At 51.3% G+C, this 13,174-nt stretch overlaps 1 protein-coding gene across 1 annotated transcript; it reads left to right on the top strand.

The window, feature by feature from the left end:
- The first annotated feature begins 7,160 nt into the window (after nt 1–7,160).
- On the top strand, nt 7,161–11,414 carry nfkbil1 (nuclear factor of kappa light polypeptide gene enhancer in B-cells inhibitor-like 1). Its single transcript, XM_080530438.1, has 6 exons — nt 7,161–7,249; nt 7,974–8,037; nt 8,940–9,231; nt 9,341–9,453; nt 9,905–10,019; nt 10,735–11,414. Exons 2-6 carry the CDS (start codon nt 8,017–8,019, stop codon nt 11,337–11,339), a joined length of 1,146 nt encoding a protein of 381 aa, XP_080386564.1. The 5' UTR covers nt 7,161–7,249; nt 7,974–8,016; the 3' UTR covers nt 11,340–11,414.
- Nucleotides 11,415–13,174: the final 1,760 nt, after the last annotated feature.

Raw genomic sequence — 13,174 nt, forward strand, 5'->3', positions numbered from 1 at the left:
TTGGTGTGGTTTGGTGCATAAACAGAATTGACTTGGTGAGGTTTGGTGCATAAAAGAGCAATAGAACAGCAATCGTGTAGGCTGTAAATTAGAATAAATGTAAAACTTAGCATACTATATAATTGTTGCCGTGTCTCATCAGTAACAGTCATCAGTAAGGGAGACCCCCTCATCCATGCCTCCATCCTGAAGCTCGTCTCTATCCACATATCTCACTGGGCTGGAAGACTTTGTCACTGAATTCTCTGTCTGCTTGTAAAGCCCAACAGCTACAAACATGTTCTACTGCCTGTTCCCCCATTGTTGTCTGAGCTCCAGAGCCTCATATTAAAAGTCACAGCAGAGAAACGTTTAACAAATCCATATCTGAGTAGTTTATTTATCAGACAGACATCTCCCGCTCATCTCTCTCATGGGCAGCTGTGACGTGTGGCCTGACTGACTGAAGTGTTCCTTCCACCTAGCTCGAAAACTCCTAAAAACTCCTAAAAACTCCTAACCTATTCTCCATCTGTTGTCGGCTCCAAAGTCAAAGAACGTTGTGAAAGAGAATCTGAATAGATTACGCTCCGAGGTTTTGACGTTTTATTGAGGTAATTGGATCACGTTACACAGAGATTTCATGGCTCGGTCTTTGCATGTGCTGGGCGGCATTGTTTCTCTCGGAGCTGGGGGTGGGTGGGGGGTGTTAATAGTAACACGAGCCTTCGGGTCTCTGCTTCCACGTGGGGGGGGGTGACATGGGGGGGGTGACATGTTCGAGGCCTTGCATGGATGGCACACCGTCTAGCCAGATGAGGGGTTTTGTTTTTTTAAATAGATTATCCGAGAGACGTGTTGTTGTTTATACGCTGTCGTGTTTATTACATTCCTCAGTAATAACAGTGCGGAGGTCTCCAGTGTGCCTATAGTCCTGACTGACTGACAGCGGCGTTTCCATGGGGACTTCCCTCGGTGTTTAAAACCTCAACTTCTCATCCTCCTTTATTGAACTCTGTCAGGAATGACAAACACGTCGACACAACAACGACACAGACGACAGAACCCTACACACACACACACACACACACACACACACACACACACACACACAGACACACACACACACAGACACACACACACACACACACACACACACACACACACACACACACACAGACGACAGATAACAGACTGCGTCTCGTCAGACAAAGAGCTTCTCTTTTAGAATCAGACTCAGTCGTCAGAGAAGCCTTGAGGCTTTAGCTCGAATGATACCCGCCTACACGCTGCCTCCCCCCCTGCCTCCCCCCCTCCCCTCCCCCCTCCCCTCCCCCCCCTCCCGGGGGTTGATCAGTATCACTATGCTGTCACACGCGGTCCCTTCCAGACGGGCTGCTGTCTGAGCCAGGTGATAACAGTAACACTGTGACGTGTATTGACACTTATTATGATCAAGGCATGAAGAGCCACGGCTGTTTGTCCTCTTTCATGTTTTCCATATCGGCCACCTCTTCTGCTGCTACGAGACCAACACATTAACGCCCTGCTGGGTCATGTAGACATGCTAGTCCACACCTGAGTCATGTAGACACGGAGGTCCACACCTGGGCCATGTAGACATGGAGGTCCACACCTGGACCATGTAGACATGGAGGTCCACACCTGGACCATGTAGACATGGAGGTCCACACCTGGGCCATGTAGACATGGAGGTCCACACCTGGGTCATGTAGACATGGAGGTCCACACCTGGGTCATGTAGACATGGAGGTCCACACCTGGACCATGTAGACATGGAGGTCCACACCTGGACCATGTAGACATGGAGGTCCACACCTGGACCATGTAGACATGGAGGTCCACACCTGGGCCATGTAGACATGGAGGTCCACACCTGGGTCATGTAGACATGGAGGTCCACACCTGAGCCATGTAGATATGGAGGTCCACACCTGGGTCATGTAGACATGGAGGTCCACACCTGAGCCATGTAGACATGGAGGTCCACACCTGGACCATGTAGACATGGAGGTCCACACCTGGGTCATGTAGACATGGAGGTCCACACCTGGACCATGTAGACATGCTAGTCCACACCTGGGCCATGTAGACATGGAGGTCCACACCTGGGCGAAGGAAATACACACCTGGAGAAACCTGGAGATAATACTTGAGTGGTAAAATGTCAAATCCCAACATGCAGCATTACCAACGGGTATAACAACGGGCCCTTGTATGGACGGCCATTTTGTAACCAAGACGCATTTATACACAACAACACACAACACACACATAATAAGATAACACACAACAACACACAACACACACACACACTGCAGAGACCTCTGATCTCACTCTCAGACTGGGAAGAACCAAAGCATAATATGCTAGGGTCTATATGCTAGGGTCTATATGCTAGGGCCTAGGGTTGGATGCTATTATTGCCCTTGACAGAGTTAACGGCTGTCGTCTTGGGAGAAGTGGAACCACCCAGATTAGACTGAACCAGAGAGGCACCACACCCTCCCAGACTATCACCCCTATGTGACCCAGCCCATGAATATTTAGTGACCGCAGCACATCATGGGCTAGGTAATGGCTGCTTCCTTTGTTTACAAGGATGTGTTGTTGGGGTGTTGTACAAAGGGTGTTGTACAAGGGGTGTTGTTCACAGTAGTAATAAGGCCCAGTGTTGTGGTTTACATAACTATAGGGCCCTGGACAGTCTGGACGGATTGATGGCAGCTGCTGGACTGAAAAAATCAGGTGTAGTGCTGAGGCACAAATATGTAAATTTCTAGCCTGCAAACTGCGACACTTCAAACGAATGTGCAATAACACTATGTGCAATATGACAACCCTAGTCGTCTATCTGTACAGTATAGTATAGTGGATAGTGTACATAGCCTTTATTTATGTAAACCAGCTCCTTCCCTTCTTGTGTTTGTTTTTTTAGTGTTTTTTTTTTCTTTCCTAGCACCAGGGGAGCCACCCCTCCTAAATTTCGTTGTTTGGTACCTGTACTATAGCAATGACAATAAAGACCATTCATTCATTCATTCATTCATTCATTCATATAGAATTCACCTTGACTTTGATTGAATGCTGGAACTCTCTCCCTCAGCCATTCAGAGACTCTCTCTCACTCTCCACTTTTAAGTCACACCTCAAAACCTACCTGTTCTCCCACGCATACAACCTCTCCTACCCTTAACCATCTCTCCTAACCGTGCCCCCCCCCCCGGGACATTGCTGTGTTAATTGTTCCCTGTGCCTGTTCGTTAACTCTGTGTTCTATGTGCTCATGTTATCTGTTGCTTGTTGTTTCGGTGTCTTTTTTTGTGTTTTTCCCATAAAGCGCTATATAAATACAATGAATTATTAATATTATTATTACAAGGCTATTTACAGCTACAGGTCTATACAGGTCTGTGTACTGCTAGCCTACAGGTATGTGTACTGCTAGCCTATAGGTCTTAACAATGAGGTGATGTTATTAAAGCAGCCATGTGTTCATGCGCTTCTGTCAAACACTAAATCTCCTCTGTCATAAATCAGCAGAAGAAGAAACCGCGGCAGGCCGAAATAGATGCGGAGGGAAGTGTGTGCACGTTCAGAGGAAGCGTGCGCACGTTCCTCTCTTGTCTGAACAATGGGAAGGTAGCGCAGGCTACCGCCCGGGCCCCTGGCCAGCCCTGCCCCCCCCCCCCCTGGCGGGATGGGGACATGATCGCAGGAGCATCTTGGATGACCCCGGCCTTCCTGCTGCCTGCCTTGCAGCCACCCCCCCCACCCCACCCCGCCACCCCCCCCCTGCCTTCCTGCTGCCTGCCTTGCAGCCCCCCCTGCCCCCTGCCCCCCCCCCCCCCCCGCCACTCCCTGGAGAGTGATGTGTCTCAGCGGACAGGATAGAGTCAGCAGGCCGGAAAGACAGGAGGAGGGTGGGGGAGATAGGGGGGAGGGGGTGGGGGAGGTAGGGGTGAGGGTGGGGGAGGTAGGGGGAGGTAGGGGGGAGGGTGGGGGAGGTAGGGGGGAGGGTGGGGGAGGTAGGGGGAGGTAGGGGGGAGGTAGGGGGGAGGTAGGGGGAGGTAGGGGGGAGGGTGGGGGAGGTAGGGGGGAGGGTGGGGGAGGTAGGGGGTGGGGGGGAGGTAGGGGGGAGGTAGGGGTTCCTGTCCAGGGATATCCTGTCTTTCAGCAGCATTGCTCCACTTCGTCCCCGAGCTCGAGAGAGATGCATGCACACCAGCTTAACCCAGAATGCACCAGCTGACCCAGTGGGGGTTCAGGGAGTTAGCTAGTGCAGCTACAGCTAGCAGAGCAACACCATGGTTAGCACAGCTACAGTAAACCATGGTTTGCTAGCATAGCTACAGTAAACCATGGTTAGCTCGGGCTAGGGATAGGACTAGGGTTAGGGTCAGTTACTAAATGTGGGACCATAGACACGCTCCCAAACAGATATCCACTGAGACTGAGGACCTAGTGGAGCTACAGACTGAAACTGAAGACTCACATGAACATGTGACACAAACACCTGAGGTGACAGGATACAGCTCTCTCTCTCTCTCTCTCTCTCTGTCTCTCTGTTTCTCTCTCTGTGTGTCTCTCTGTCTCTGTCTCTCTGTCTATCTGTTTCTCTCTCTGTGTGTCTCTCTGTTTCTCTGTCTCTCTGTCTCTCTGTCTCTCTGTGTCTCTCTCTCTGTCTCTCTCTCTCTCTGTGTCTCTCTACCTCTCTCTCTCTTTTAAAATGGCTGACCTTTCAAAGGCATTCGCAAAAGAGGGGGGGTCATGAAAGGAGGCACGTCGTTACCGTCTGGGGGGCGGGGGGGCGGGGGGGGCGGGGAGGAGGGGGGCACGGGGGTGGGCGCGGGGTGTGCGGGGGTGCGATTTGGGACCCCTCCGGATCTAGGGGTGTGAGGAGGCCGGGTCCAGAGCGGATCACCCTCCCCGGGGAACAAAGCGCCCCTTCATCCCCTCCTCTCTTCCTTCATCCAGTCTCTCTATCCCTTCATCCCTCCCTCCCTCCCTCCCTTCCTCCATCCCTCTATCCCCTCCTTTGTGAGGGCTCCTCGCTCCAGAAGCTAAATGAAGTCCCTGTCACCAGCGCTGCTCTGCGCCAGTTCAGCTGCGCTCGTTTAAACACCCGTACCTACCAGACCATACTATACTATATACCATACTTACCTTACCATACCATACTATACCATATACCATACTGCATGTCCAGATAGGACAGACAGACAGACAGACAGACACTGACAGACAGACATTACTGCATGTCAAGATAGGACAGACAGACAGACAGACAGACAGAAAGACAGACAGACAGACAGACAGACAGACAGAAATGCTGAAACAGGATCAAGATCCAAGATTGCAGCATTTTGGTTTCCTTAACTGATCCACACATTTCAGTGTTCCAGTGTTCCAGTGTGTGTCCTGTGTCTCCTGTGTGTGTGTGTCCTGTGTGTGTGTGTGTGTGTGTGTGTGTGTGTGTCTCCCCTCCTACATGTTTGTTGCATTTGGGGTCTGTTATCACAGCCACCACTCCTGCTGCAACAACGACTAGCTGCCACACACACACACACACACACACACACACACACACACACACACACTCACTCACTCACACACTCACACACACACACAAACACACACACACACACACACACATATACCCACACTCACACACACGCATACCCAAACACACACACACACACACACATATACCCACACTCACACACACGCATACCCACACACTTACACACATACCCCCCCCCACACACACACACACACGCACATACCTACACTCACACTCACACACACACACACACACACACACACACGCAGACCCACACACTTACACACATACCCATACCCACACGCACACAAACACACACACACACACACACACACACAGATGCAGTGCCTCCTCTTCCGGACAGGTGGTCAGCTGAAAGGAGCTCCATGGCAGAGCATCAACACCCAACGTCTCTGGAGGAGGGGAGGAGGAGAGGAGGAGGAGGGGAGGAGGAGGAGGGGAGGAGGAGGAGGGGAGGAGGAGGGGAGGAGGGGAGGAGGAGGAGGAGGGGGAGAGGAGGAGGAGGAGGGGAGGAGGAGGGGAGGAAGAGGAGAGGAGGAGGAGAGGAGGAGGGGAGGAGGAGGAGGAGGAGGGGAGGAGGAGGGGAGGAAGAGGAGAGGAGGAGGAGAGGAGGAGGGGAGGAGGAGGAGGAGAGGAGGATGGGAGGAGGAGGAGGGGAGGAGGGGAGGAAGAGGAGAGGAGGAGGAGGAGGAGGAGGAGGGGGGGAGGAGGAGAGGAGGAGGAGGATGAGGGGAGAGGAGGAGAGGGGAGAGGAGGAGAGGAGGAGGGGAGGAGGAGGGGAGAAGGAGGAGGAGGGGAGGAGGAGGGGAGAGGAGGAGAGGAGGAGGAGGAGAGGAGGAGGGGAGGAGGAGGAGAGGAGGAGGGGAGGAGGAGGATGAGGGGAGAGGAGGAGAGGGGAGAGGAGGAGAGGAGGAGGGGAGGAGGAGGGGAGAGGAGGAGAGGAGGAGGAGGGGAGAGGAGGAGAGGAGGAGGAGGGGAGGAGGAGGGGAGAGGAGGAGAGGAGGAGGAGGAGGAGGAGGAGAGGAGGAGGAGAGGAGGAGAGGAGGGGAGGAGGAGAGGAGGAGGAGAGGAGGAGGAGGGGAGGAGGAGAGGAGGAGGAGGAGGAAGAGAGGAGGAGGAGGAGGGGAGGAGGGGGAGGAGGAGGAGGAGGAGGAGGAGGAGGAGGGGAGGAGGAGAGGAGGAGAGGAGGAGAAGGTCTGGAATGTGAATCTGTGATGGTTAATAACATTAAGCTGTTAACACCTGATGTCACACAGCAACACCCTGTCAACCTCCACCACTCACACAGCTACAGATTAGTTCTTGTGAACCTCTTGCCTCGCCTCGCCTACATACGTTTGAAGATAACTAAATACTGACACCTGGTGGCAGGTCAGAAGTATAACAGGTGCGGAACTGAATATCTCAGCATCGATTTTCAGTGGGGACTCCTTCGAAAACAGGACCGGATGTTGGCGCGAATGTTACGTTTTTATTGGTCCGTACATTTTGGTCGGAGTTAGACAATTGGCTTCGTGGGTTGTTGATAAACACGTCTGGCGCCCAGACTGACCCCAGACTGACCCTAACCCCAGACTGCGCTGAGACTGTGAACACGGAGAGGTTGTCGTTGGCGATCAGCCTGCGGTGAAAGGAGCCAGGAGATACAGGGCCGAGAGAGTGCAGGTATGAAGGCTGACTATTAAAGCATCACCCTTTCGGAATGGAATGGAATGGACTTTATTTGTCATTGCTACAGTACAGGTACCAAACAACGAAATTTAGGAGGGGAGGCTCCCCTGGTGTTAGGAAAGGAAAAAGAAAACACATTTTAGAAAAAGCATAGATGCATAAAATCACAAGAAGGTAAGGAGCTGGTTTACATCAATAAAGGCTATGTACACAATCCACTGTACTATACTGCACAGATAGTCAACTAGGGTTGTCATATTGCACAAAAAGTATTTTTTTTCACATTATTTTAAAGTGTCACAGTTTGCAGGCTTGAAAATGTACATGTTTGTGCCTCAGCACTAGCTGCCATACAATCCGTCCGGACTGTCCTGGGCCCAGAACTTAGGCCTTTTCTGTGTTCAGGGCCTTGACGGCCCTGTGGTAGAAGCAGTTCTTCAGTCTGTTTGTCTTAGCGGCCGGGGTCCTGTACCTCCTGTTCGAGTGCAGCTTGACAAAGTGTACGTGCCCAGGGTGGGTCGGGTCCCTGGAGATCTTGGAGGCCTTCCTGAGACAGCGTTTGTTGTACAGCTCCTCCAGAGAGGGGAGGGGGGCGCCGAGGGAGGCTGGGGGAGGAGATGGGGGGAGGCTGGGGAGGGCCTTTCTAGAGCCCTTCTTTTAAGCAGAGGGCTAAATATTCACTGTTGATCTTCTGTGCTGTTCTCTCGACTCTCTGTAGCTCGTTTCTCTCCGCTGTTGTGCAGCTGTGGAACCAGTTGGAGATGCCGAAGGTGAGGATGAAGGTGAGGATGCTCTCTCCTTTCATACACCATTTCAGTGACTCTGACCTGTATGTAGTGGCTGCCTGGCTGGCTGTTTGTGTAAAGCTTTTTGAGCAGCACTTTGTTTAGTCCTTTTTGGTTTCTTGGGACATTTTCAGCCGTAACACACACACACACACACACACACACACACACACACACACACACACACACACACACACACTCACACTCACACTCCCATATCCCCACATCCCCACACACACCTGAGATCTTGGCCAGGGACCACAGGTGAAAGTTAGCCTCCTGCCTAAATCTGGTGTATTTACACTTGTTGTTAGTTGACATGCACTGTCCCTTCTTAAATAAACCGAAACTGAAATGTTTCTGACGTTGTTCTGTAGTTTATTTGTACTTAATAATGGGCCTATATGTTTGCTATGAAGAAATGTCTCCTGACTGTGGGGTTAGGGCAAGGTATTTATGACCTCCTGGCCTCTCCCCCTGACCTGATAGGACCACTGGCTGTGACTGCATCTTGACTTTGTTTATAAGTAAGGGTGTGGGCTCTGGCCCTCGCTCTCTTCTCTCCCACCTCTTGACCAAGCAGCTCTCTCTCTCTCTCTCTCTCTCTCTCTCTCTCTCTCTCTCTCTCGCTCTCTCTCTCTCTCTCTCTCTCTCAGGCCGCTCCTCTCAGGCCCTCTCTCTCTCTCTCTCTGTGCCTGACCACGCAGCTCCTCTCTGTCCCCCTCCCCCTCTCTCTCCTCTCTCTGTCTCTCTCTGCCAGACCAGCGTCCAGCTTTGATGTCTGTATACTTTTGTATTTTGAATAAATTGGCTTAACCTGCTCAATAACTATTCTTCATTTTAGTAGCCAACAGGTTAGAAATATACAATAGTTCCTCTGTATTTGTCGTTGGTGACAGACAGGACAGGCGGTCGCCATGGTGACCAGTAAACAGAAACGTGTGGCCAGGTACGTGGAGGAGGGCAGCGTGATGAAGCTGAAGTCCTACCTGCGGAAGCACCCAGACCTGGACCTGAACTTCTCCCAGGGCGGCCGGCAGCGGGGCCCCCTGCACCGGGCCTGCTGCCGGGGTGACGACGCCTGTCTGCGGCTGCTGCTGAGGCACGGAGCCGCTGTCCTGCAGAAGGACCGGAGGGGAGACACGCCCCTGCACATGGCCGCCAAGAGAGCTCTCAAACACGGCAGGAGAGGTGAGGGTCATGGTGCTCAAGATGTTTCTAATCTAAGATGAAGCTGTCGGGTCGGTATTGGCTAGAAGATGTTCATCTCCTCGCCTCTCTCTCTCCTCCTCCCGCCCAGCCTATGATGACCTGGTCGAGCCTCTCAGGACCAGCTGTCCAGAGGCCATGGAAGCACCGAACAAGGCTGGAGTCACACCGCAGGACCTGCTGCAATGGATGAAACATGAGAAGGTGTGTGTGTGTGTGTGTGTGTGTGTGTGTGTGTGTGTGTGTGTGTGTGTGTGTGTGTGTGTGTGTGTGTGTGTGTGTGTGTGTGTGTGTGTGTGTGTGTGTGAGTGTGTGTGTGTGTGTGTGAGTGTGAGTGTGTGTAATATCATTTGTTGGATGGTGTGTCATGATATCTTAATATATCTGTGATCTGATAGAGCTGAGAGGAGAGGTCTGTCCTTTATCTCAACCTCACCCCCCCTCCCCCCTCACCCCTTTCCAACAAGGACCAATATGGCAATAAGCAGTTCAGCTGTGTTGTGCTAGTTTAGTCCTTGATAGTTTTAGAACGGAAATGATGTGATGTATGAAACTGCTTCAGATGCATTGTTATTTTTGTATTTTAAAGTTGTCTAATAAAATCAGTCAGTCAACTAGGCCAGATCAACGTTTCTGTTCTGTTCTTCTGTTCCAGCAGCCGGCCACCAACCCCGCCACGGCCCGCGGCAAAGACGCAGAGCGAGACTGGAGAGACAAGCTGTTTAGTGAATGCCAGGACGAGTTCTTTGAAACCTTCGGCCAGTATGAAGGTAAGAGGGTTTCACTCCTGAGGCTGTGTTCCTAAACTCGCTCTGAGAGTGCCGGAGCACACACTGGGTTCAACGTTATAAAGGGACTGTTTAAATGTTTGCCATTTAGCAGATGCCGTCTTATTTCTAAAGAGACTTGACAATCATTTGACTACATTTGACTAAGCAAGTGAATCATAAATCCACCAGTCGTAGCAGGAAGAGTAATCTAGCTCAGGCCAGGGGCCAAGTAATTTTATTGGACAAGAGGCATTCCATGAGTGCTGATCAGATTTCCAGAGCGAATTTACGAAACGCAGTCCTAATGTGATGCAGTTTGATCACAGCATCGTCCAGCACATCCTTCTCTGTCCGAGCCACGCAGCACTGGAACGCTCTGGAACGCTCTGGAACGCTCTGGAACGCTCTGGAACGCTCTGGAACGCTCTGCCCTCTAATGTCAGGACCTCCACCACCCTTGGGCTGTTCAAAACAAATCTGAAAATCTGTCTTAAGGGAATCCAAATCTGCGTCCATAACATAATTTAACTGTGTATGTTTGTCATTTAACTGTGTCTTTCATAAGCTCTGCATGATGCTGTTTTATTGTTTATGTTATCTGGTGTCATTTTAGGATGGCTTAATGTTAGTTGACATTGGCACTGTCCCGTCTTAAATAAACCGAAACTGAAATGTTTCTGACGTTGTTCCTCTCCCGTCTTTCCCCTCCGAGCAGAAGACGAGATCCCCCTGGACGATGATGACGAGGAGGACTTCGGGGACTGGGCCGACCGGATCAGGAAGGAGTACGTCTGCAGGCAGCAGTCCGCCCGGGCGGAGCGCCTGGCCTCGGGGTTCGGCGGGCCGAAGAGGAAGAGCAGGAAGGAGGAGGAGGAGGAGGAGCGGAGCAGGCAGGAGCTGCACGCCAGGCTGCAGCGGGAGCACCAGGAGTACCTGGCCCGCGCCGCGCGCAAGGAGGAGGAGACGCGCCAGGGGAAGAGGAGGCGCTACGAGGAGAAATGTGAAGCCACCTTCTCCTCCCACGCCCCCTCCGCCTCCTCCTCCTCCTCCTCCACGCAGCTCAGCTACGGGGACATCCCCTGGCCCGCCCCAGAAGGTACGGTGGCCCAGATGGTGGAGGTGATGCTCCACGGCGCCGACCGCAGTGGGGACCCGGCGGGCTTCCGGAAGCTTCTGCGTAAGCAGCAGGCGACCTGGCACCCCGACCGCTTCTCCCAGCGCTGCGGGGCGCGCCTGCTGCCCCGGGACCGGACCAGGGTCCTGGACACGGTCACACGGCTGTCCCAGGAGCTCAACAGGCTGGCGCAGAGCCTCAGGTGACCAGGCTGGACACGCCCCCAGGTCAGCTGACTCCGGGCTGGACACGCCCCCAGGTCAGCTGACTCCGGGCTGGACAGAGACCTCTGAGAGGCTGAGCTGAGAGGCTGGGCTGGCTGGCGTCAGTGACTCAGGCAGGACTGGACATTAACATCTAAATGATCGACTCATTTCTTGGGTGACATTAAAATGTATTTTAATTATAATTCTATTTATAGAATAAGAAATAAAGTGTAAAGCCTCTCGTGTGTGTGTGCGTGTGTGTGCGTGCGTGTGTGCGTGCGTGTGTGTGTGTGTGTGTGTGTGTGTGTGTGTGTGTGTGTGTGTGTGTGTGTGTGTGTTCACCCCAACATTAGGACGTTATAATGTGATGATGCTGTTATCACATATATATTAATGCTCCATATCGCAGGATCACCTCACTCTCTTTTTGTTCTGACAAATGAAAGTTGAGCCCAGGTTGTTGGTTGTATATAAGTCATCTATATAAGTCAGTCTGTATAAGTCATCTATATAAGTCAGTCTGTATAAGTCATCTATATAAGTCAGTCTGTTTACCATTTACTCCCATTTTACATGTTTTATTGGATAGCGATAGTGAAGACAGACAAGAGAGTAAGAAGGAGAGGGTATGTCAGGGAGGGCATGGGCCGGATTCGAACCCATGCCGACATGATGCCGGCCAGTGGACTATGCCCACTACTGGACCACCCCAGGACACATAACGACATCGTTTTAACCACCGTGGTTTTCATGACCATGGTACCGAATTAACAGAATGATCAATGGACCCTGACTAGTCCAACGTGTTAAACATTTAACCAGCCTGGTCGCGTGCGAGGCTCCCTGGGGTAAGCGGTTAATATGTTGTGAAGGTGAAGCAGCAGAGATGTTGAAATCAGAGACAAGTCGTGAGCTTAGAATGATAAGGTTCTATCTCCGTTTAGGGCAGTTCAGAGATATTGAGCGTCAAAGTTTTTACATTCCATTATGTTTTGTGAGATGGAACCTTTGTATTTTTTATTAATTACTAACTCAAAAATTTCAACATTTAAAAAAAATAACACCACACAGGCATTAATAAACACCTAATGGATCAGATTATGTAAAAAAAACTCAATTTTGACAAAAATGGAGATAGAACCTTATAAATCTAATGTCACGAAGTGCAGCAGAGCAGCCGGACACAGAGGAAGGCCGGACGGTCTGGTCTGCTGGTTGCCAGGTTGGGGATAAATCCGCCTTTCAATTATGCAAGCAGACTGCTGTCGTCCTTTTGAAAGGAGTTTGATAATAAAATGTACACTGCTAATTATATTAAATGTTTATTTAAAAAAAAAAAAAAAAAATGAAATGAAACCTATAACTATGAGGTAATTGAGCTGGTGATAGGACAAGAAGTCGAAGGCATATTTCTCTGGCCACTTAAAGTGCTTTTTCCCTCACATGTGATTTGGCGGCAACTAACTGTCTTCTTAAGTGAAGTGATCTGTAGTAATAATGCATGAAGTCTACCTGGGGTTATGGAGAGATAAACCTCGCTGAGGATGGGTTTATTACAGCCTGCAGCCCAGAGCCCTATCCGTCTGGTACTGTCAGTCATTTGAATGAAGTCGTCACCGGGCCTATCGTGTTGGACGTGGTTATTTATTCATAGTGATTTGTTTATGTATTTAATATTTTAGTGACTCAGTCAAAACAATGCGAGATCTTGCAGCAGGCGTTAGGCTCCGTCTTCCCTGGCGCGGGGCACAAGGAACAGATCTGGCAACCCTGAATCTGTGTCAACGGGTGCGTTCGTAAACTCGCTCTGAGAGCGCCGGAGCGCACACTGGGCT

Source organism: Nansenia antarctica, assembly GCF_963989245.1.
Source record: "Nansenia antarctica genome assembly, chromosome: 4".
NCBI lineage: Eukaryota > Metazoa > Chordata > Actinopteri > Argentiniformes > Microstomatidae > Nansenia > Nansenia antarctica.

What these genes read in the sequence shown, in the direction of transcription:
- nfkbil1 (XM_080530438.1), top strand. Translation starts at nt 8,017, where the DNA reads ATGCCGAAGGTGAGGATGAAG. An exon ending in TGCCGAAGGTGAGGATGAAG is followed by an intron (nt 8,038 to 8,939) that starts GTGAGGATGCTC and finishes CGTTGGTGACAG; the next exon opens with ACAGGACAGGCGGTCGCCAT. An exon ending in AACCTTCGGCCAGTATGAAG is followed by an intron (nt 10,020 to 10,734) that starts GTAAGAGGGTTT and finishes CCCTCCGAGCAG; the next exon opens with AAGACGAGATCCCCCTGGAC.